General features: G+C 34.8%; 1 protein-coding gene and 1 non-coding gene across 5 annotated transcripts; one reads left to right on the top strand and one right to left on the bottom strand.

Annotated features, from left to right (window-relative positions):
• Positions 1–4468: 4468 nt before the first annotated feature.
• LOC130734958 (small nucleolar RNA U3) lies at positions 4469–4688 on the bottom strand. The gene has a single exon (XR_009018290.1). It is a non-coding gene; the product is annotated as a small nucleolar RNA U3 (small nucleolar RNA).
• Positions 4689–11953: 7265 nt separating this feature from the next.
• On the top strand, positions 11954–18601 carry LOC130730084 (transcription factor TGA2.3-like). Of its 4 annotated transcripts, XM_057581971.1 has the most exons (13): positions 12011–12103; positions 12198–12254; positions 12571–12749; positions 13438–13541; positions 14267–14340; positions 14431–14622; positions 14830–14880; positions 14954–15013; positions 15299–15376; positions 15518–15569; positions 15848–16119; positions 17158–17406; positions 17986–18601. In XM_057581971.1, exons 3-13 carry the CDS (start codon positions 12637–12639, stop codon positions 18130–18132), a joined length of 1392 nt encoding a protein of 463 aa, XP_057437954.1. In that variant the 5' UTR covers positions 12011–12103; positions 12198–12254; positions 12571–12636; the 3' UTR covers positions 18133–18601. The 4 variants fall into 4 exon arrangements, with proteins under 4 accessions (XP_057437957.1, XP_057437955.1, XP_057437954.1 ...); XM_057581974.1 differs by lacking the exon at positions 12198–12254 and having other exon boundaries at positions 11954–12103; positions 14437–14622; XM_057581972.1 differs by lacking the exon at positions 12198–12254 and having other exon boundaries at positions 11954–12103.
• Positions 18602–20926: the final 2325 nt, after the last annotated feature.

Here is a 20926-nt window from a genome sequence, read left to right as displayed (position 1 = left end):
TTTATTTTATTTTACTACATTTATAAGTGAGTCAACATGAAGCGGCATGACCCGCTAAAATATGGGTTGAATTGAAATTTTTAACTCAAATGTTAAAAGTGTGGTAACCTAACTCAATTCACATTCTTATAGACTAATCAAATCAAATCAAGTTCAAAAAAAATCAAATCAAATTTGTCCAACCAACTCATATGCCACTCGAGCTAGCTCATCTGAAGTTTAGAAAAAAATAATCTAATTTGGGTAACTCACTTCACTTTTTTGATGACCCTCCCTCAATTATAAATTTCCTCAGTCAACAACGAATTGATTGATTAGATGAAGTATAATTTATTTTTATTTTATGATGATATTAAATATAATTAATTGTTGTCTATAAGATATGTGCATACAGTACATGACATAAAGGAGGAGTACTTTTATAGGTGTTATACACGCGCGGGTGGGGTGAAATTATGTGAGCAAGTTGATCAATAATGATGACGCCACGTGGCAGACGCTGAAAGGGGAAATTAGATGTGATGACGCTCATGAAAGGACGTTAGATGACGTCATCGTCCACAAGTTGCCTATGAAGCTGTCAGTCCAGCCTGCTATCGGCTGCTCTTATCAGTAATCAATCACCTATCTATTTATTAATTTCCAATCAACTTTCTTTATTTTCATTCAATTTTATTTCAATTTTCTACCATTCACACATCACTTCTATTTCATTTCATTTTTATCTATTTTCTTTTTCCTTTTCTTTTTTTATCTCTACCAATCATTTGATTATATTTTTTCCTATCTTTTTTTTTGAATGAATATTTTATTTCCTATCTTTGATTCTCATTAATTGTCCAAACTTTAAAAAAATATTAAAAAATGTAATTAATCATGTTATTTTTCAATCCTCTCTTATACTTTTATATCTTGTCAGCTATTTGATAGCGACGTACAAGCTACATGAAAATACTTTATCCATCACCACCAACACCACCACCCTCCAGCACTGCCACAATGCCACTACTGTCTCAACCTTCATGTTATTGCCCCTGGCTTATCGTCGCTGCCAACACTACCCTCCACGACTACCACCAATGTTGTTGTTGTCATATATTTTCATTGTCTTTGCAACCACCACTACGATCACCACAGTCATCACCAATACCACCACACCCTCCGTCGATGTTGCCGCCACTAGAACAAATGTTGCACATCACTACCATTGTTGCCACCACCACCATACAACACAACAACACTTTCCACCACAACCCTTCTTCTTCGTCATCGTCACTGCAATCATTGCTGCCACATTAACCACCCTTCATCCACCACAACCCTCCTCCTTCGTCATCGTCGTCGAAATCATTGCTGCCACATTAACCACCCTTCATTGTTGTTGTCACCACCTTCCACTATTGTTGACTCTTTTGTCTTCACCACCGATGTCGCCACCTTTACCATCCCCAACACCACCCTTCATTGTCCATAACGTCGCTATTTAAAAATAACTATTTGATAAGTTATCAAATAGTTTTTAAAGTTAATTATTTGATAAAGTTTTTTTAAACAGTACGATTATACAGTAAATTTTATTAGGTCTAATTTCATCAGGCGTAATACTCTATTTTTTTAAGTAAAATAAAGTTGAACAAAATTGGAGTATGAAATGAATAAAGGTTGAAATCCTTAACCATAATCTATGACCAGGAAGTTAATTTTCTAGAATCTTACTGATTGATCTTACATTTTCGGAAATCTATTTTATTTTGGAGTTCCTACAATAGAATAGAATGTCTAATCAACTTTCTCCCCAATTCGAACAAGCTAATTATATGAGCCAGCAAGTTTATTGACCCAATATTAGTAATTGAATTTCAATGGACAATATGTATCAACTAATATTTTTTTTTGGTTACAAGAGGAAAATTAACAGAAAAGAAAACTAGCTAGCATCCAAAAACAGAGACGTAGACACAAACGAAGGTGGTACGTTCCAGACTTGGGATGCGGAACCAGACTGTCCAAATGGATGATAAGAAATTAATGTATATTGCTAGGTTTTGAGAATTTATCTAGGCTGCTAACGCAAGTAACAAACGTGAAGGACTCGATCACCCGCGGCTAGACTTATTGTGAATTAGCAAAAGGGACATGAAGTGAACTCAACGGTCTTGTTACTAGGGATGGCAACGGAACCCGAATTCGTGGGGCCCGTCCGAACCCGATTTTACAGGTAAAACCCGATATAATTGGGTTTGGGTTTGACATTGGTGAAACCCGCACCGAACCCTAACATTATATATGAAATAGCAAAACTACTCTTACATATCATGTTAACAACTTAATTTTTTAACAATTTGATCATATTTTAACATTAAGGTGTCATATTTTTTGGCAAAAAAGATATAAAAGGTTTTTTCCACAACAAAATAATACAAGTTGCCTTTTGTTTTGCAAAAAAATCTATACATCAAGTTAGGTTAGGACGTGAATTTGAGAGTTACAACGAGTTTGGGTTTGGGTTTATATGAGAGTTTGGGTTTAGGTTTGGGTTTGGGATAGGCAAAACTCGAGCCCGACCCGACCCGTTGTCATCCCTACTTGTTACTTAATCTTTTACACCACAAATAAATATTAATATTATATCGTTTAATTAACATGGATTTCCCCAAAACATAAGTAACCTTGATTAGATCGTGGTTATCGCTAGACAATGCTGAAAGTTCAGATAAAAATAAACTCTCTCCTAATTTTGGAGTCTCGATAGTGATGATTGATGATCAGTGTCACCGAAAAATAACTCAAGTGACATGAACGGCATAATATATTGGTTGGGAAGGAGAAAGTTTAGAGATCAATCATTGATAGGTGTAATTTATCTTTCAATATACAAAAAAGTATTGGTGATCAAAATATCAAGCACAAGCCCAATAATAGCATTAGACTCCACTTTCTCAAAATCTTTAATTTGGGATCATAGACGGCTATTTAATTTTGGAGGTTATGGTTTCCCTGCTTCATACACTTCCACCTTTCTGTATGACTCAGACATTGTAATGCATGCTAATTGCCTTCATCCTATAGGTCGAGTTCTTGTAATTGATAGTTACGTTCGGTAAGTACAGTTCTTCAAAATCCTATAGTAGGATTCGGAAGAGATTATTTGAGCTTATCTGATAGCATAAGCGTTTATGGCCTTGAACTTATTTTTATAAGCTATTCAGGATAGCTTATGAAAAAAAAGCTTATGTTTAGATCAGGCTATCTTGATTGATATCTTAGTAATGTATTGCCCTTCAGTCCTTAAACATTTGTGCAGCTTTATAAATAGATTCATCTTTTAGCTCTTAATATAAATTTAGAGATAAAGATGATAAATTGAATTAAAAATAAAGGATAAAATAAAAAATATGAATAATATTAGAGATTGAAGTAATAGAAAATGAATTAGAAAATAAGGATTAGAGTATTCTCAGTAATATTGTGCAACTTGTCTTTTTTTTTTTGGTCAAAGAGTGGTGATTCAATGATAAAGGGCCAAGCCCAAGGCTGAGAAGCCTAATACAAACAGCTAATTCTACAGAAGCCCAAAAGAAAACAATAATAACAAGACAAATCAAACGGGTCTGCTAGCTGTGACTAAACAAGGGAAAAACTAAAGAAATCAGCCAAAGGTAGCTGGGACTTTTTTTCTGTTGTTCTTTTTCCACATCTAAGAAAAATATATTCTCTAATAACATTTTGTAAGTTTTTCTTCTTCTGACAAACCCCTTGTAAGTTGGGCTTCCAAAATCTTCTGAGAGAAATAAAAGCCCATTCATTGGTTACAGATGGTCTAAGACTGTAGAGAATTGTACCCCCCTGAAGGCCTTTTACTTTTGGTGAAGGTCTTTTTTTTCTGTAAATAAATTTTTCACCCCTTCAACGTGGCGATTTTCCAACCTCAAATATCTATGTACCAAGCTTTTATCTTTAACTCTTTACTGAAGCTCCAAGCCTCCACCTGGTCTGTTGAACCGTTTCTTTCTCCATCTTTGCAAATTTTTCTTGCATGTTGCCTCTACCATCTTACTGTGCTTTCTTTCTTTTTCTTGTATTTTTTTGTAACATTGACTACTTCTTAAGTTTGTGGAAAAGGGAAACTCAATTTATCCTCAAGTAGAGTGACTGTGAGACCACATTTTCACCATGAAGCAAACAACAGCTGAACGTGATGACCTACTCTTGAAGCAAAATCGTTACTTTGAGTGGGAGTAAAGGTAATCAAATCAAGCATTTTCTACTTCTATTTTGTTCTTCCCTTTGCTCTTTTATTTAATCTTGTTTTTCATTTATTTATTTAATAAAACTAAGAATTTAGGAACTCAAAACTCATTGCTTACTGCTATGGAAGTTAACCCAGCACACAAATTTTTCTTAATTTCTGCCTAGTCTCTATTTTCCTTTGTAAAAATGTCGATAAAAAATTAAAAAAAAAAGTAGGAGTCTGTCAGACAACCGTGTGACCACCCCAGCCGGTGATACCAGCTGAGAACGATCCTCCACCGTCGATCTGATGAACCCGAAGGTCAATCGGACGACTATTAATCACGCTCTGATCACACGGTCAGTGTTCATCAACCAGACTTTGGTTCCTGTCTCCTTAGAACTCAAGGATACAGTTGTACGAGCCTATAGAACAGATCCTGTTCAAGTAAGGTCGTGACCAGAACTGTCAGCGTGTGGTATATAAACTTTCGAATATAGTGTGGCGCTACCGATGTGGGACTTTATGTTATTATTCTGGTTGCTCTGACTTTTGTTGTGTAAAATGATGTCGCTATGCCTTCATGGCTTAGCAAAACGTTAGAGGAATTTGTCCTAGCTCATTGTTGATATATATCTGATTCTGAAGTTCTTCAAACCTTTTAGAACTGACTCAAAAAATTTAGGTAAAATGATGCAATAAGTTTCTGCCTCGAAGCAAAATGGGGGAAAAAAGTAGAACATAAGTGTCACAAAATACTATGCAAAACTTGTTTGTATCCTAATCTAATGTCTGTAGTTCTCTATAAAACCATTTTGTACCTCGTTTTCTCTGTTTTGCCTGGTTCAAGTATTATATAGTAAATCGTATAAGAGCAGATAGTCTCCATTTGCATTGGGAAATTTAATTTAACCTTCTCTTAGTATATCTCCTTGTGAAAATTTTGTTTGTGACTAATGCTTTCAAGTTATTGATTTTCCAATGCTTCTCACTCTTGAATGAAAGGGCTAAGATTATTTACATGTTGTGAATCAATGATTTTGCAGGTCATCCATCTTTGATCTTTCCATCAAAGACAAAATTTGATGACATTTTGATGTTTTGCAAGTGAGTGGCAAACTTATAAGTAGATTATCATGTAAGATTGAATTAGGCAAGAGTAATTCTTCCTCTGTCTGACTGACATGATACACTTCATATATATAAGGGTATCATATGAGAGGACTTAATTATTGTGGCTATGGAAATCTCTTGCAGCCTTAGAACAAAATGAGGAGGTAAAATTAAAATACCCAATTGATGAATCTTGTAATTTTTCCCTTTCTATATCCCATACATTTTTTCTCAGCGCCAAAGTTTCATGCTTATTGCTTGTTGTGATCTAAGATGATTAGGACAGCAGATTAATAGCTTTGTTCCATGATGTACCATATGTTTCTGAAAATCCAAATATGGCTCATAAATCCAATCACATTTGAGGAACATGCCAGAGCATGATGATCCAATTCAGTGGAGGGGAATGTTAAAAATGCTTGACGAAGATCTTTCCTTCCTGAAATTCAAATTAAAACTAGCTATTAATTTCAGGTTCCCAAATATGCTGCTATATATCTACACGACTTTCATGGGGATGACAAATGAATAAGCACTCTGGATCAAGTAAACCCCTCCAATGTGTCATTCAACTTAATCATCTTCTATCAAGCTTGCTAACTGAATTGAGATTGAGAGGTATTGGACTAAATCAGTGTGTTTCAAAGTATTATATAAAATAGGTTAAAGGTCATATTAGTCCCTGTGTTTGTAAAAGGGTTTGATTTTAATCCCTTAGCCAAAAAATGACGTTTAGTGACGGTTTTTTTTACAATTACGGGCGGTTTATAATACAGTTACTGGCGTTTTTTTGACTGAGGAACCAAAATCAAACGCTTTTACAAACATAGAGACTAATATGACCTTTAACCCTATAAAATAGGTACAACAAATTCAAAGTATTATTGTTTCCTCCTAATTTACATTGATTAAACTATCCAATTACTCTGTTCAAAAAAAAAAAAACTATCCAATTACGATTAGTAGAAAATATCTTAACTTATTTAGAAGATATCTAACATCTGTTCAAGCTACTGCACATATGTCATGCGCAACAAACGTTTCAAAAATATAGCAAAAACATCACCCAACTGATCATGAATATACGAATCTAGTGTTATTATCTCTAGATAAAATCTTGTCTTTAATAGTATGATAATCAAGGTTAATGTGTTTGTCTTCTCATGGAACAATGAATTTTGAGGCAATGTGTAAGGTTATCCGATTGTCACAAATAAGTGTCATATGTGAAACAACCTCAAATCTCAGGTCTTGAAACACTTTTTAGCATATAAGTTCACAAGTGATTATAACAAGGCTCGATATTCTCCTTCTGCACTTGATCGCCATTATATTTTGTTTCTTACTCTTTTAGGAGATTAATTTATCACCGAGGAAAACACAATACTTAGAGGTGGCTCTCCTAGCAGAGGAAGAACTTGTCACACTGCATCTGACTATTCAAAATATTTATTCAAAATATTTTAAGCTGAAAATGTTTTTTAAGATCTTTAGACTAGTGTAAACCCCCGCGTGGAAAACTATGATAATCCATTTCAATAGATGATTTTTTTAGAGTTTAAACTTGTATCATCTCCTTTATGAATATCTAGTATGTCTACCGTTAGATAAACATGATCCATGCTCAATGGGGAGGGTCTTCTCTTTAACTTAAATCGATTTCACGATTGATTTTAGAGATTTACTAATGAGTGCTTATCTTCTTACCTACCCAAATGGCTAATGATTATTGTTCCCTAAACATCGTGTTGTCCTACAATATAAAGGTTGTACCGAAAACAAAAGGGATATATACCCTTTTTGACTTATTCGTAACAGGGTAATGAAACAATCAATAATTTCAATCACTAGCAACAGTAGCAGGTGGGAGATGAGTTACTTAATTCCAATTTGACAATTTTCTTTGAGTCCAAGTAATCTCCTTGAACTTGTTGTCATAGGGGTATTATCGTCATTCCGACAAAAAAACGAAACTTCTCGGTTAGCTTCCTTCGAAGCAAGCAGGCGGCGCTGTAGTTCAAAGAAGACGGCTCCAGATTCATTTCTGCTTCACGGTTTCCAATGACTTGACCAAAAGGCCCCTCTTGTTTGTGGAAATTATGAAAATGCCACTGCCTCAATCCCATAGATGTTGCAATGAGTGCGTTGCTCACTGGCCATGTTGTGATTTAACGTGCATGGAAGGGTATATTATTCATTATTGCACGTGAGGGACCATACCATATTATTATTATCATTATTATTTATTATTTATTGGGACCTTCACACGAGGCTGCAGAATCATTATTAGGTCTCATCCATTTGCATTTTGCAATGAATTAAGAAGAGAAAATATATATAGTACTGAATTTTTTTATTTAATTGATTATATAACGTTAAAATTAATTTCTAAAAAAATCATAAGTAGCTTTAGAATTTCCTGATTAATTACCTTAAAAATAATAATTTCATGATTAATTAAAAAAAGGGTAATTCAAGCATAGAACAAAACAAATTAAAACATAAATGGAACTCTGGTTTTCATTGAATTGAATACTTATATGATATGATTGAATTGAACATTTAATCTACAACTAAATCATGCTCAAGACTCATGTATTCTAAAGCATAATGATAATGAAACCCTGAGCACTACTTTTTACTAAAGCAAATCATTGCTCTTAGCTGCTGTGACCCTGAGGATATATAGTGAGCAATACGCCGAATAAGCCAGATGAACCGAGCTTGCAATTTGAACCCAAAAAAGTATTATTGGTGTACAAATTAAAACATATAAATTAAATAGTATTTTAAATCTAATATTGACGTTGTGTTATATTTTATATAAACCAACAAATTTTATTGATAAATACAAAATTATAGTGATGTGTACGCAGAAAAAAAATAAATATGTTTGGTTTAAAAAAATATTTTCTGTTTTTATTTTTTATTTTCATTATCTGAAAATAGTTTATATTTTAAATTCTAAAAATTTGAAAATATATTTGTTTTAACTTTATGTTTTCATTTTTATGCCATGATCGACGTTTGCCGCCGCCACCGTTGCCATAATTGTCGTAGCCACCACTGCCATGACCATCGTTGCTACCACCATCTCTGTCGCCGCCACTACCATCACATTCACCACCTCCCACCTGCCCCCACTGTCGCCATTGCCGCACCACCACTTTCATTGTCGTTGATACCATTATCACCATTACCATTGTCTCTGCTGCTGCTACCACCAAACTCCATCATCACTCCTTTTCATCTCACAAGTTGGTGCCAACGGTGGCGGCATTATTAGTAGTGACAGTAGCGACAACTCATTTTTTTATAGTAAAAATGAAAGTAATTTTTTTGTTTTCTGTTTTGGTCATATTTTAAAAATTATTTTCTAAGAAAACATTTTCATTTTCTAAATATCAATCTAAACATGTTTTTAGTCATGTATTTTCTATTTTTTCGTTGAACATGAAAACAGAAAATGGGCAAATCAAGCTAACCTAGCTAAGAATAACTGCCCCTCATAATGTTAAGTACAAACGCATCATAGCGTTTTTAAAATCTTATTTTGATTATAAAAATTTTATAGTAAGAAGTTTCGCTGAAAATTGAACTCGCCACTACACTTGAATTTCAGGAGAAACTCGAGTAAAGACTATACGCTTCAACGTTCTATCATTTCAAAAAGGAAAATGTCGCAGATAGAAGAAGATTTTAGCAGTTGCAAAACAGTTCTGCAGAAGAGAACTAACTCTTATTCAAGCCTCAAATGTCTGACCGTTCATTGCCACGTTATTAGTCAGATTTTTTGAAGACAATATTTTGAGCGCCAAAAGTTATAGTTTGATTACAACCAGATGTCTAACATTCATATCAAAAGGCAACCATTTGACTGATTTTCAAACTAGATTAAGTGAAGACAATTTCCTTCAGCTAAAGGCACGCTGACACATGAGGAAAAGTACAAGTCGTCAACATCAAATTGCCAAATTGTCTCATGTCTGAAAAGTAGCCCAAAGTTTATCACCACCTACTAGCTGACAAATATCGTCTTTATAGCTAAAGGATAGATTTGCTTCTGAATCCGCATTAAACGAAGCTACCAACCAAAGCCATTCGAATCAACGGTCTGATCTTACTTCACAACGACTAATGCAACGGTTGGATCTCATCTCTCAACGGCTACAACACTAACAAGCATGTATTTAAGATACTCTTGAAGATCTGAAGACAGAGAGAATTAATCCTGAGAATACAAGCATTCAAGCATTCATTTCAAACTTCTCAAAAGCATTCAAAGCTCAAGCAGAAATTCTTAAGTGTCAAACACAAGCCATTACTTCTGCAAGTGAAAGAGAAAACCTCGTACCTGAAAAGAGTCAAACCTCTTTATTCTCTTTACTCTTACGTTAGAACTCATAAGTGACCTAAAGTCAAATATGAACCCAAACACATAAAGTTCCAGTGCCATAAATTCTCTACCTCCACTCTTGAAAGAAGAGAAACCCTGTAGAGTGATTTAAATCTTTGTGAGATTTTGAAGAAGTCCTGAACAATACTTGTAGGAGGAGTCATGTAGAATATTTGGAGAAGTCTGTGATAATACTTGGAGAAGTCATGTCGAATACTTGTATTTGAGAAGTCCTTGATACTTGCTAGTGAAAATCTTGGTGGTGGCCAAGTACTGGACGTAGCCCAATCATTTAGGGTGAACCAGTATAAATCCTTGTGTGCTGATCGTTTTGTCTTACTTACTGTTTTACTTCCGTTGCACTGAACAGTTTATGAAAAGTCATACTTAAACGTTTTCTTAAAAGAACTTGTATTCTTTTCATAAAACAAAGCTTTAAAACTTAAATTTCAAAGTACACAATTCAAACCCCCCTTTCTTGTGTTACTTATTTGCATCTCACATAACACTTACATGGTACTAATTAAAAACTAATAATTGCCCAAGTATTTGTACTTGTCCACGAATCTTGCCCAAAGGCATTCTCCCTTTCACTTAATTGTCTCATCATGTTGTGCAAACGACTAACCTCCCTCCTTCGGCTACTCTTCCTACATCTAGTTCAATGTTATGCCTACTATGTTTCTTCGGTTGCCAAAGTAGTCGTTGTGATTTCTAGGTGCCAACATGTTTCCCCATGTATTCTTGATTTAATTGTTACGTGTTGTATCAAAAAGTACTGATCTACTCACGAGAAAAAAAAACAATTTGAACCACTCAAGGATTTGATTTCCCGTCTTCGAGAAGTTCGACTATCCTTCCCCTTAGCATGTTTACTTCTTGCATTTGCCTTAGATAACCTGAAAAATAACATTCATCATCATGTTTTCCCCTGATTATTCTCAGAGTTGTGCTTCTCCCCCGACAAGCGATGTTGTTGATGCAACAAGGAAAACTAGTGGTTTTCGGGGGATCGACAAGCTTCTCTCAAGCCTGACTGCTAGTCCCCTTTAATCTGCAAGGTGACAATACCCATTGGGCCCTCATACCGAGATCGTACTGCGTACCATCTTATCGCCACTGAGTTCATAATAGTCGATCACCATCGTCCACCCATCGTCATACAATATTTAATTACCATTGGTGCCCCTGCCAATTCCATGGGTGGCCTGCCTCAATGTTGCATTATGACGAATGGGTGGCTTGAATAGTGTCGTTCCGTGGGGATAACTGGAAATGGTGGAGTATCTACAATATGGTCATGTTGTCCCATGAAGCCATCCCCTGCTACCCCGAGTTTTTGTTCGGCTTTGATGGCTTTTGATTGACATTCGCCAACGACTTCATCTTCCCTGCTTTCATGATGATCCATACTCTTCATAACGTGGTCAATATCCTCGGTCTACCCATAAACGGATTGAAGCTACCCCCTCTAGTGGATGGCTTTGAAGGGGAGTCAGTTGCACTATGGATCGACCATTCGGAAGCCAACAACTCCTTTATTGAGTTTCTAAGGGAAACACATGAAAACTTCTAGTCCGGTTACCCACGTCGAACATATTGTTTTCTTGCTCTTATGAATTTGTAAATTATTCTTAGGTGCAGGGAAGGTGGAAGCCATAATTCAAACCTGGATTATAAGAAACTAAATTTGATAAAAAATTATTAATGGACTAAAACGAGACTTTGATCAAATTAAGAACCAAAAGTAAAGTAAAACTAAGAAAAATATGAAGACAATAACGAAAAAACAAAAAGCGGTAAAGTTAACAGAAATTTGAAGAATTTAAAAAGGAAGTTTTATGGAAAAAATGAGTTTCAGACGAAAAGGACGTATGCAAGAAATTGGAATGGTCTAAAAGTCACGCTTCCTCCCCTCTTTCTCTCTCTCCGTTACTCTTTCTACCATTCATAAATTATAAAATATTTATTTATTCACACTCTAAACACATCTACATGAGATAAATAAATAAATAAAATAACTAGATTAAAGAGAAATGAAAGTGGATAGATGATGTAATAAGAAAAAAATTAAGAGAAAGTGAGTGAAATAGATATGGAAGAAAAAAATTAGTGTTGATTAAATGAAAACTTTGAAATATATTTTATATTATACTAAAATGATCAACTTGAAAACATGATGTTTTTTCGCTTCAAAGATGTATTTTCTCAGTTGGTAACTGTGAGATTAATTTTCCACCTACACTCAAATATTAAAGTGGTATTCCTTTCGATCAAAAAAGTCAAAAAGCCTCGATATTTATCATCAACTTGTCACTTGTTAGGGTTTGTTGGTCTAATTTTCCATCGGTTTCTTCTTCTGGGTATTGCTTAAATCTCTAGAAACTTCATTTTTTCAGCTTGGTTTTGTTCAAAATCACTTTTTTTATCTCTACCCTTTTCAATTTTTATCCATAGCAATCTTGGGTAGCTCCTCCTTTTCAAGTTCATGTTGCTCAGCTTTGATTTCACAAGGTGGGCCTTCAATTTTCCTTTTCAAAATTCAGTTTTGGTTTTTTGGTGCTGCTAAGGTTTTGGTTTTTGAGTTTCAAGTGATGCTGTTTTTTTTTTCTACTTCTGATGTTTTGCCGCCAATGTTTTGATAACATGTTTTTTGCTGTTTATCTTGATTCATGTTTCCTGAGCTTGCTGTTAGTCTGTATGAAAAATTCAATTTTTGTAGCTTGTTGAATTGTGGTTTCCTTGATGAGATTTTGCTTGCTGAGTTTTTGTTTTTTGATATTTTGAGGTGGGTTTGACTAAAGTTGTGTGCTTTATGAAATTGGTTCAGGGCATCTTTGGATTAATGTTTTGGAGAAATATAAGATGATCGTTGATGTGCTGAGCATGGTTATTAATGGGTAGTAGAAGTAGAACAGTTAATGCTAATAACACTGAGGACAGTAACAAGGTTGTGAACAGGATGCCAAGCTACGCTCCTCCTCCATTGCCTTCTACTTCTAGTTCCATGTAAATTTTCCAGTGCCCCTTCTGTTCCATGTTTTTGGTTTTTCTCATGATTGGTCTTATAATAGGTTTCTGGGATCAAGTCAATATGTATAGGTACATGTTTGGAAATCCTTCTAGAATTGATTCTAGAGCCGGAATCAATTTTGGGAGAAGCTTCTGTGAGTAGCTTCTGGTGGACAGAATTGATTCTGAGGAAAAAGAAGTCTATCCAAACAGGCTATACTATTTTTGTACAAGTCCTGTAATACTAGTAGGAGCAATTCATGTATTCATGTTATTGAAGAGCCTTTGCTGTTGACGTTAGGCCTTGTCGGTTGCAAGATTCCAGAGGAAAGCATGTAGTGTGAAAAAAACATCTTTATAATGTTTTAATTTTACTGGTTGTTGCTTATTCATTGATCCTTCTGTTGCGGACTGTCACCGTTTCTTTTAACTCTTAAAAGTTGAGAGTGCACAACCTTCTGAAAGCTTTTCTTAATTGGCGACTTAAAAAGATTGCTGTGACTTTTTGTGTTCAAATCATCTCATGGATTTGTTGTTATATCTCGAGTAGCCAAGTTAGACTTTTCTTTAGCTTGAATAGGTGGATTTCACCAGTGTCGTCATAGCTCTCTGATCCTCCAGTGGATAATTTGGATATGCTTTTAATAACTCTTTTTTTACATGTTCTCATGCTTTTGGTGTTCAGGGGCATTGAAGCAACTAATGTTCATCCTTCTCGAATTTCTGAATTTGGAGCCCTCGAACAATCTCTTGGATTTCGTATTGAAGATACCATGAATCTTAGCAGAAGTATGTTGCTCACTGTTTGATCTCTAACAGTTGGACTACCTTTTTTATGTCGTACTTCTTGTTACTGTGAAGTGTGGGCTGCTGTTTTATGAATTTAAGATCTTGTCTCGCATTCTCGTTGCTTATGTTGTTGTGCTTGCCAATGCTTTTTATTCAAAAGTGAATCATATCCTTTCCAATTACATTTGTTTGTAACTTGCTGCTAAAGTAGGCCTTCCATTCTATTTCTACTTCTCGGGGCTAAATTTTTTATTGCTATGAATGATGCTAAAATGTTTGTACCTCAAGGAAATCTTGGTTTTCTTGATTTTTCTTGTGGATCTTTGTCTTTCTGAGCATTACTTTGTGAATTCACCATGGCTTACTGTGTCTGATGTTGTATAATTTATATTTAAAATCTAATGAATCATATCTTCTCCAATGGTTTTCACTTGTTCCTAATCTGTTATTAACATGAGCCTTCATCAGATTTCTACCTACACTGTTCTAGAAGAAATTTGTGTTTCCTCAAGTGTGATCCTTCAAAAGCAATCAGAAGATATAGGATTATTGTTGGAATAAAATAACTAGATGTTAAACCAAAAACTGTTTCATTAACCTCACAGAAAACTCATTAAAAAGTAACTGAACAATGATAGAAATACATAGTATTAGAATAGTCGCCCCCCTCTTGTTGGCACTTAATCTAACCACCATGACCCTTTTATTTGTATATTATGTTTCAGATCCTGTGTTCAATCAAATGAAATCAAATAGCCAGGCTCTTGGTGCTGATATTCAGTTCGGTGCTTTGAGCAAGGTAAAATTATATCTTCTTTATGCGGTTATGTGCTTTCAATAATCAATTAACTGCAATATGATGAAGTCCTGGATTTCTCTTGCATGTAAGATACAGTCAATTGCAACCTCGGATAATAACCTCTCTGCTGCAATTGCGGGGTCTCAGATGATGCCATTACAGAAAGACTCGCAACCAAATCTGGCTTCAACATCTGGAGGTCATCGCGAAAACTGGGGCGAGTCCAACACGGGTGATGCGAGCCCTACATCAACAGATGATACAGATGATAAAAATCAAATGGTGATTATTTTACTTTAATTATACAGTTTATTCAGCATCTGTAATTCAATCTATTCATCGATTGAAATCAAATGCCTATTGGTGATGCCCCCTGGAGTTATGATGTGATATTGGGGATAATTTTTCCTTCTAATTGTTCATTGTTATCAAACTTTTAAGAGCATGTTATTCATACTTTAAAAATGGTTCTTCATTGTTATTTTGCAGGTTGAAAGGGGTGAATCCAGTGATAGATCAAAAGATAAAACAGATCAAAAGGTTATATAAAGTAATCATATTCACATAACATAAGCTTTTGGTACTATATGTTAAATTTTTGTGTTCCATTCAGACATTAAGACGGCTGGCTCAAAATCGTGAAGCTGCTAGAAAAAGCCGACTGAGGAAAAAGGTAGGGCCTTTTGTTAATTGTAAATGAACTTGTAAACTTATTCCTTCTGTTGTAGCTTTGTTAGTTGTTAAATGTAGCATTGCTACATTGTTGACAAATGACAACTTTAAATATTTTGCATGCTTTGATTTCTTATTCTTTAAACCCTAATTTCTTTTCATTCAGGCATATGTGCAACAGTTAGAGAGTAGTAGGTTGAAACTTACATTGTTGACAAATGACAACTTTAAATATTTTGCATGCTTTGATTTCTTATTCTTTAAACCCTTATTTCTTTTCATTCAGGCATATGTGCAACAGTTAGAGAGTAGTAGGTTGAAACTTACACAACTGGAGCAAGAGCTCCAGCGAGCTCGCCAGCAGGTTTGGTTGTGTTAATTTATTCATTTTATCCATTCAAAGTTTTGTTCTCATCCTTTTGAAACCCTTTTTTTCGTTAGCTTACATTAATCTAGTTATGTTACTACAGCCTCTGTGACAATTTGGTTATTAATCTTTTTCCAGGGAATATTTATTTCAAGCACCGGAGAGCAGGCCCATTCAATGAGTGGAAATGGTATTAATCTTCTTTTACCTCTAATCGTATGCCTCAAGCTTGAAAATGTTTATTGCATTGAAATCCTTTCTACTTAAGCACTTATTGTACATGATAGAATATGGTTTTACTTGATGTGATTCGGACAGCATCATGTGTATGTGCATAAGTGCAAGCCTGTTATATGATTTTAAACTCTTACAACATAGCACCACATGGTGGTCATTGGCTGGGATTTTCCGTATGTTTCTGTTATGTTTCAGATCATTAATCCATTGATTAATCATCTTGGTATGCAGGTGCTATAGCATTTGATGTTGAATATGCGCGATGGTTAGAAGAACATAATAGGCATACCAATGAGCTAAGGGCTGCTATCAATTCTCATGCTGGAGACATTGAACTTCGTACCATTGTTGACAATTTCATGACACAATTTGACGATCTCTTCAGGCTGAAAGGTATCGCTGCAAAAGCTGATGTTTTTCACATCCTGTCTGGAATGTGGAAGACTCCAGCTGAGAGGTGTTTCATGTGGATTGGAGGCTTTCGCTCTTCAGAAATTCTCAAGGTGAGAATTTTTTTGTTTATTTATGCTTTATGGTTAGATATGATTTTTTCCTGGTCAACAATGTGCTGAAGTACAAGTGTGGCAATCAATTTATTATGATTTCTCAAAAACATTTTGTGCTTGTGTTCTGTTCATCCAGTGTGTGTATGGAAGTTCCGTAGCAATCTCTGTAAGAACAGTCTGCTTTACCTTTTGCTAATGTTTAACTAATTAATTATCTTTAAAAGGTTTGGGGAATGGTCAATCATATGAAGCTGTTTTTCATGCATCTCTCAAGCATGTGATTCATTTCCGGTGTACATACTTCTGTGTAAACGTGCTTTTAGTTCACAATAAAACTGACATGTGTTGTTATTGTATGGTACTGAATGATGAAATTGGATCACTTGATGTGCTAGAGGAGGAATAATATATATTGTAATGCTAACAATAAACATTTTTTTTGTGCGCTGTTTTATGAACTGTGAGAGTTTGAAGACGATGGTTGAAAATAGCTAGGTGGTTGTATGAGAAGACATTTTCCTTGTTCATTTTTCATCTTGCCCTAGATCTTTGATAGATAAAGAGGTATTATAAATCTATCTTTGTGCCGATATGCTTTTTTCTCTATTTTATGGGATGGGGGGGGGGGGATTCCAACAAGTCCAATGGAAATTAACTAAGACAATGGTTCAGACCTTTTGAATGTTCTTCAGAAGTTTTAATTCCATAATCATTCAATCGAAATGTGGAAACAATTTTAACGGGGACTGTTTTCCCCATCCTTCTAGTTTGGTTTGAAAATTACTTCCCTAGTATTGAACACCCACCACATCCTCCGCACTATGAATATATATGATATATAAAGTGAGGGAAAAGCCCAGGGGATTCTAAATATACAGCAATTCAGCCCCTATGTTCTTGAAGTTGTTGAAAAAAAAAATCCAAGATATTCTTGAGGAACCTTATCTTGATACCAAGTTATTCAGGTTTTGAATTATCAAGTTCATTCCCTTTTGTCATGTGATGCCATCTAAAACTGGGTTGACACTATTTCAGCTTCTTGTAAATCAATTGGAGCCTTTAACTGAGCAACAATTGATGGGCATCTACAACTTGCAACAGTCATCCCAACAGGCCGAAGATGCTCTATCCCAAGGAATGGATGCATTGCAGCAATCACTATCTGAGACCTTGGCTAATGGTTCACCCAACCCATCAGGCTCTTCAGGAAATGTGGCCAACTACATGGGGCAAATGGCTATGGCGATGGGAAAGCTAGGTACCCTCGCTGGATTTCTTCGCCAGGTAAACTAGCTGATTGTATCTGCATCTGTTTCCAATTTCTCAAACTTAAATCTTTTTGAAATGATGAGAAATCAGGAGTTTAGAACTGAATTTTAGATGGACATAGAAATAGAACCAAGTGTTTTTTTGTTTCTCAGTTATTTTTAAGTAAAAGAAGTTTTTACTTTTTATTCCATTTGGAAAAAAAGATCTATTCATTTTGTATAAAGTCGGATGCAAACTATTCTAGATATAGGCCACGTTTGGAAGAGTTTATTCGAGTTTATCTTATAGTAAATGTTTTGGAGAACATATATAAAATATAAATAGCTTATGACCTATCGTTAAACTGTTTTAAGCTTATTTTCATAAGCTACTAAGTTGAGCTTATGAATAAGTGCTTATATATGCACCTATAACATATTTTGAGCTTATTTCAATAAGCTTCTCAAATTAGCTTATGAATAAATGCTTACTCAATAAGTGCTTAATTAAGTTGTTTACCCAAAAATGCACCTTAGTACAAATGTGATTGATTGATTCATCAGAAATGAAAGCAGTAGTTACAATATTTGTCGATTCACTTTTTCATGTTACTAGGCTGATAATCTGCGGCAGCAAACATTGCAACAAATGCTTAGGATATTAACAACTAGACAATCCGCTCGAGCCCTTCTCGCAATAAGTGATTATTTCTCCCGGCTGCGAGCCCTGAGTTCTCTCTGGCTGGCCAGGCCACGGGAGTGAAGTTTATCAAGGCTCCATTCATGAAGTTTTTTCAAGCCAGATCACATTCAACATGAGGATTGAATCTTCTGCATTAAATCAGTTAATTGGAAGCTGGTGTCCTTTGGCAATGAATTCCTCTAGAAGCCTAGCTGTGCTGTAAACATTAGATAATGTGATTACTCTTCTCTCCACCTGATGCTGGTGTGGTGCAACATTTTTATTTAAGCTTTCCCTTGCTTTGAAAATAGTCTCAATAATTTGATTGTGTAGGTGTTTGATAGATAGAGGTGAAGGGGAAAATGTAGAATAGTGTTTGTATTTAGGTTACAGCTGGTAATTGTATTTCAGAAATCAGCTTATTTGAGGGAGATTTTCCTCTCTTTTTGTATCTTTTCCTGCTTAATGGTTTGTGGTTGCACATATGACTCCATGGACCTGTGTGCTGGTGAGCTGGTCTATGTTTATATGTATTCGTTTTATCTTGCTACATTAGAAAGACATCACAATGAACCAAAATAAAAAAAAGCAAGACATTGCTAACTAGTAACTGAATTTGTCTCATGACAAACATCTTATGCAGTCTATAATATATACCACAATGGTGCGGGCTAAATTCAATTTGCATGCATGTTTACATATAATTAGCATGGATCATTGGGGTTTTACTCACAATAAGAGGAGGGCAGGATCCATCTGTGTAAATATCGATGATGATTGGAGTTAGTATGCATGTACCAAAGGGCAGTTGGTTGTTTATGTGGTACATGTTTGATTTTTCTTAAGTTCTCGGGTTTGAGTCTTGTGAATGGAAAAAAATTCGTTGGGAGAGCTAGCTCCACAATGATCCTTGGGACGGATCCAAGAATACATAAAATGGGGCAACCGCCTCTCCAAGAGATTTTTTCCCTCAATATAATGATATTCAAATATAGTAGTCGCCCTCATGAACCCCTAAATCTATTCGAGTTAATCATTGTTTTTCTTTTTTGAAAACGAGTTAATCGATGTTAATTGTACTTAATGTACTAAAATCCAGTTGTATTCATTTTTTTTATTTCATTATGTTCTCGACTCGAATATGATTACTTCTCTTGGATAATACCTGAGGTGGAAAAAAATATCATTTATGATCGCAAGAGAGATCTAACTAGGGATTTAATTCCTTTTTATGGGTTTGAAATTTGAATGTGAGGTTTATATACCACAAGCTGCAAATTGAAATAGTTTTATGTATTCATTTCTTTTACCACTTCCTTCTCTTGGTGAGACATTTCTTCTCATATGGAGCCTGAAATGTTCTCCTTTTCCGCTTATGTCAAACCGTTAAACTGTCATATCAGTAACCTAACTATCAAGTTTCCATCAACTTCCATACCAAGGTAGGCAATTGTTTGTGGTGGATTTTGTCTTGATGGAATGAAGCTATTTGTGGTCACCACTTTTAAGAGTTGTAGCTCTTAAGATGATAGTGGATCAAGTTGATTTGATAGATTCTTTGCAGAAAATGACATTTTTGTCAGATACAAGAAAATATTTTTGGTAATGGATTTAATTTGTCAGAAAAAAGTACATGCATTGTAATGACAACAAACAAAAAGGATTTGAGAAAACACAAATTGACAAGAACGTTTAACTAAAATGTAAATATAACTAGAAAAAAAAATTAAATACCCAATAAACAGGACGAAACTAGAAATATTGAGTAAAGACATTATCAAAATTTTGAGGGCGGCAAATACAACACTTACATACTACTTGATTAAAAAAGAAAGACGATTGCATCATTTTTGGAACACCCCGGTCCGTCACAACCAATAAACAACAAGCTAAATGCAAACTAACAAAACTAGGTTGCTAAGAATTTGAAAGTGAAAAGAAAGTCTACAAAGACATGTGAGCTTGTGTTTGGTTTCTCACGTGTCAACTCAGCCGGAAAACACATCCTAACATGTAAATGAAGAAGATATTGTTAGCATCTCTAATAAAGAGATGTTAATTTGGGACCTAACTCAATTTTTGTGGGTGTATACTGTCACATAGGATTTAAGAGACTCATAAGGTCTCAGTATACATTTCACTCAAGTAATTGATATTTTATTTTATTTTTGATTGGACCTACGTACTCCCCTTATGAGGTTTTTCCACTTGTTGGAGAAGGCTAATATAGGTATTCTCAAGTCTCAACAAGTAAGGATAATCATATCAAACTCGAGACAGTAAATTTTCCTATATAACTTTCGTAACTTTTTACAAGTTCCAATTTATGAAGTTAACTTCTTTTTACATTATTTTGAAACTAGAAAATAAGTCTATCTTAATGAAAAACACAAACTAAAAGTCTTCCACCTTGCTATGGAATCAATCCAATTGTTAGAGTGAAGAAAAAACAATAAGAGGGGACCTAAGACGTTACATTGGTTAGAATAGGATTCAAGATTTGTAAGGTTGTGCACTTTACGCTTCCCCCACTCGCATGTGCACTTTCTACCTTTCTTTTTCCCACCCAACCCCTCCATTATTTAATGACTCTCTTTTTCATTTTTGTTTGAAAAGTATATCTTCACACTATTTTTCCAACTTACACCTAGAAAGCTATAGAAATAAGAGAGAATTGTAAGAGATATGATAATTGATGTGATAAAAAAATAAATGAAATATGAACAACATTTGTTCTAGTAAATCAATCTCAGTTTGGTATTCCAAATTATAAATAGTCCCAATTTTTTCGTACCAAGTTAATCCATTGAATAAGTATGTAAAGATTCAAGTGTCACTTTGTAAAAGCACATAATAGAGGAGTAACATATATGAG

The sequence above is a fragment of the Lotus japonicus genome, chromosome 1 (genome assembly GCF_012489685.1).
Source record: "Lotus japonicus ecotype B-129 chromosome 1, LjGifu_v1.2".
Taxonomy (NCBI): Eukaryota; Viridiplantae; Streptophyta; class Magnoliopsida; order Fabales; family Fabaceae; genus Lotus; species Lotus japonicus.
Note: the sequence above shows the minus strand (reverse complement) of the source record. Positions and strands in the feature narration are given on the sequence as shown.